The sequence below is a fragment of the Puccinia triticina genome, chromosome 9A (assembly GCF_026914185.1).
Source record: "Puccinia triticina chromosome 9A, complete sequence".
NCBI classification, from domain to species: domain Eukaryota; kingdom Fungi; phylum Basidiomycota; class Pucciniomycetes; order Pucciniales; family Pucciniaceae; genus Puccinia; species Puccinia triticina.
In genome coordinates, this window is record NC_070566.1 from 1,420,560 (window position 1) to 1,424,661 (window position 4,102).

Genomic DNA, 4,102 nt, shown 5'->3' on the forward strand with positions numbered 1-4,102 from the left:
AGCATAGTGTAGTGTTAGCATTTTTCAGCTAAACTACAGAGATGTTGATGGTTTTGATGACTGATTTCAAAATCTGCCATAAGTGAACCCTCCTATTTTCTTGAAGAAAACAAATAGCTGTTAGTGTAGTCTTAGCTTAAATTCAAACAAAAAGTTAACGGTCACATTCTTTGTAATTATCATTCAAGCAATGTTGGTGATCCAAAGAGCCACACTAACTGTTAGTAAAATACTCCTTGAAGTTAAGCAAACTCTCAGCATAGTGGTCATACTTGAGGGGGGTTCACATTGCAAAAAAGCACTGCTGTTTTTGCCTGCCCATGCACCTGTGAGTAAGGTTATGCATGGCAGATTGCTTCCAAAGGGGAGCTGCCCAGCCAAACCTTTTTGTGTTCTCAGGATTTTCAAAAGCTGCATCTGCTGGTTTTGGTGGCTGATTTTGAAATCAGCCTTACGTGAACCCCCCTCTATTACATATGTAAGCACATGTTGTCTATTTTATCCCAGACCCAGGCTCCAATTGAGCTCAGTGGATGACCCTCATAACTTCTCAAATCTCTCTGAGGCCTGGTTATAAGGGGGTGGTTATCACATAACATAACTGCTGCCAAACGGGGCCTTGGTTCTTGGCCATGTATGTTGATAAAACTCCTTGTTATACAAACTGTGTATTTTAATTGTGCAGGCTCTGTAGTACCTGCACAGCTTTCTGGAGTATTTGATCCAGGCTATGCACGTACAGGATATAGATGGTTTGCTGTCTTGCAGAGCAGTTTTTTTCATGCAGGTTGATGAAGGTATAGGCTTCTTACATTTAATTTTCTTTTGAACCCACTTTGCCCGAGATGAAACAAAGTGATGAGAAAGAAAGAGTAGAAAGGACAGGAAAGAGAAAACAGGACTAGAGAAACCATAGCTGAAGATCCTTACCTAATCCCTCCGATCGAGGGATGGGGGTCTCCTGCCTCGATCAACCAAGCCAAGAGCTCCAAGAACTCCGACAAAGCACTCAATGAAAACTTACCATCCCAGCTGGTCTTGTTTCCGGCACCACTTCGCCTCACTTCGACCTCAAACGCTTTATCATCCACCATCAGCCCCAGGCCGACCCAGAGCGCCAGACACGAATACACGCCGATCGCCGAACGATACCCTGGCTTCTCGCTCGGCGTTGAGTTGTGTTGTCTATCGTCGGCCATCCTCATCTTCGTCTCGTCAACACGTCCATCCTTCTCCTTCTCATTCCTCCAATCATCATCGGTTCAAATCCTTCTTCCTCAGTCCGAAGGCTTTGAATCTTTTGCTCTGGTCCGTCGTCCACAATTTGTTCGGTCCACCACTACAATTACTCCAGAATGCTTAACACTGATCCTGTCTCACTCGCTCGTTCTGTCATTAGGGTCCCGGTCGTTCTGGTCATCCATGTGATTGATTGATCTCGTTTTCCCATGCGCACTTTCACTGGACAAGCCTGGCGTAAGGGACCAATGTTGACTCGCATCTGTATCTTGCTTCTGCCAAATCTGCCTTAGGAACATGGTGTGGGCTTGGTTCGGATCACTGGAAAGTCAGTCTGTGTTTTTCATCTCATCTTATGAATCATCTTCATCTCCTGTCACGAAATCAAAGCAGGAATACAATCTGTCTCACAATAGTAATCAAACATTCAATGCTCATCAATATATGAATCGTTGGCCGGGCTCTCGTTCATATATATACATAGGTCCATGCAGGTGAAAGAAAATAAAGACTATCCCTTCATTTCCTTTGCAGTTTCTCGATGAATTGGGTTTTCGCGTGTCATTCAATACCTCGTTTGTTTTACATAGAAAGAAGTACAAAAAAAACTAATGGGTTTTTATGTATATTTTTAGCCAACTTTCAATCCAGATTCATCATGTTTGACACGAGACATTGTTCTGGTGAATAAGTTTTTAGGCAACAAGTCGAGTAGCCTTCAGCGAGGCGACATCATCACCTTCTGGTCCGTCGTTGCGTCTCTCTGTCTGCCACCGAGTCGGACGGTCCTTCATCTAGAAACACACTAACCCTGCTCCCATTTCTTGTCGCCTTTCTTGCTTCCTTCCTTTGAACCGCTCATTCCCGACGTTAAAAACAGGCATCCAGAGTTTCCAGGAACTTTGCTCACCAAACGAATCTTGGGCTTGGAAGGCGATATCATCAAGCGTGCAAAGACTCAAAATATCGATCCAGGCATGTTTGAAACTTCCCTCTTGTTTTCATTGTGAAGAAGACGGTTGGGAGTATGAGAGTTGCTACGGTCGAGGTGCCCTTTACGCGACTGACTCACTAAGAATGGTTTATCTGTTTATATTTCGTTGCTACTAGAAGGCCCGCACTTGGTTCGAGTTCCAATGGGTCATTGCTGGGTCGAAGGTGACGATCCGTTCCATTCGAAAGATAGTAACAGCTTTGGCCCCGTGAGTTGAACTCTTCAATACGGACAAAACATCCGACATCGCCTCATCCTCTGTCATTCTTCTTTGGTTTCTCTTGCTTGTTTGGTCTGCGGGTGAACAAGATTCCCTTGGGTTTGGCTAACGCAAAAGTCACATGGATCGTATGGCCTATCTCGTAAGGCTTTTTTCCCGGCTTCCACCACACGACTCAATTTCTTTGGCAGGCGCTCATTGTACAAAACGCAACTGTTCCTTTCTGGGGCTAATGGTGATATCCGTTCCTCGTTCCTTTTGTCATATTCGCAGACGGTTCGGGCCGCCTAGTCCAAGCCATGATTAATATCATCGAATCCGTAAGATGGCTGTTGCCAGACCTTATTAACCCATTCTACCACATAAGTTCTTATATATACCTCCCCTGCATCCTATCTAATTCATCTCTTTGTTCAGAGCAAGTAGGAAGGAGGCAAGAAAGGGGACATGATTAGAAATACATGTAAATAAAGTGTGAATGGTTGCTTTTTCACATTTCGCATGCCAGTCTGCATACTTGCGCATACAGATACAAAATTGTAATAGCTGTCTTGATGGCACTCACAACTGAAGCTTGTGGACAAGAGTCAGGAAGAATTAAGCATTATTTGACTCTGAAAGTATGGAGAATGATCAACTTCGGCTATGCACCTTCCTAAAGACGGTGAAGTTACTCGCAAGGTCCCATATCAAAACTTCACCATGGCCCATCACGCAGAAATGCCCCAAAGGCCACCGTTTCTTGGTGCTCATGCTGCAAGCTGGAACTCGGCATCGAGAAGAATGAGTACTGGCAACCTGCTTGGTCTTCTTTGAGCTAAAAGACATACCGTTGTGCATCCACTTCCTTCAAATGCCCTCAGTTTACCATGACGACTGACATACGCAAAACGGGTGAATAAGGACAATAGAAAGTGTAGCAAAATGCTCCTACGATAAACCCAAATTCCCTGGATTGGTGTCTGAATTACCCTGTTCTTTCTGTCTTGAGCGGACCCATGGTGGCCTTTAGCACAGCTTTTGGAGGAAACTTTCGTTTGCTTGAACTTACAAGTGTAGCAGTTAGAGTGAAGCTCGAAACATGGGATTGACAACTGCGCTGCACATGATGTCAACCTGAAGCTACTGTACATGGACTGGCACATTTTTCAGCGATACAGAGATAAAAGTAACTCAAAATCAATATCTACTTATCATACGTGAACGTGAGGATGACACAATTGGGTATATAGACTGGCTCCTGAGCTCCTCCTCAAAATCCGTATCTTTTGACCTAAACTTCCTCCGAAATTTTTATAATGAGTATCGCTTATCATCATCATCCTTGCTTTCTTGGCACGACTTTTGCTCTGTTTTCGTATTTGAAGTTCTCTATCGGCACTCGTACCTCGCCATTTCACACTGAACCGGGGCCATCAACAAATGGAGTCATTGCCCCGCATTTATCAGAACCAAACTTTCATGAATTGGGAGGTTTTGGAGTCCAAGACTTTCACCTTTTAAACCAAATTGGCAGGACAGAAGCTTACATCTACAGCGACCATATAAACAATTTTGATACATGGTACAACGGTTTTTTTTCTGAAGGTGAGAAGAATTCTGTGACCTATCATCCAGTGGCTATGGATTTGTTGTGACCGATCATTTTT

General features: G+C 44.0%; 1 protein-coding gene across 1 annotated transcript; it reads left to right on the top strand.

Annotated features, from left to right (window-relative positions):
* Positions 1-1,012: 1,012 nt before the first annotated feature.
* PtA15_9A141 (uncharacterized protein) lies at positions 1,013-2,760 on the top strand (the record flags this gene model as incomplete). The annotated part of the gene is made up of 8 exons (XM_053172319.1): positions 1,013-1,308; positions 1,400-1,424; positions 1,533-1,577; positions 1,875-1,984; positions 2,120-2,214; positions 2,350-2,441; positions 2,543-2,595; positions 2,727-2,760. 8 exons carry the CDS (start codon positions 1,013-1,015, stop codon positions 2,758-2,760), a joined length of 750 nt encoding a protein of 249 aa, XP_053023571.1.
* Positions 2,761-4,102: the final 1,342 nt, after the last annotated feature.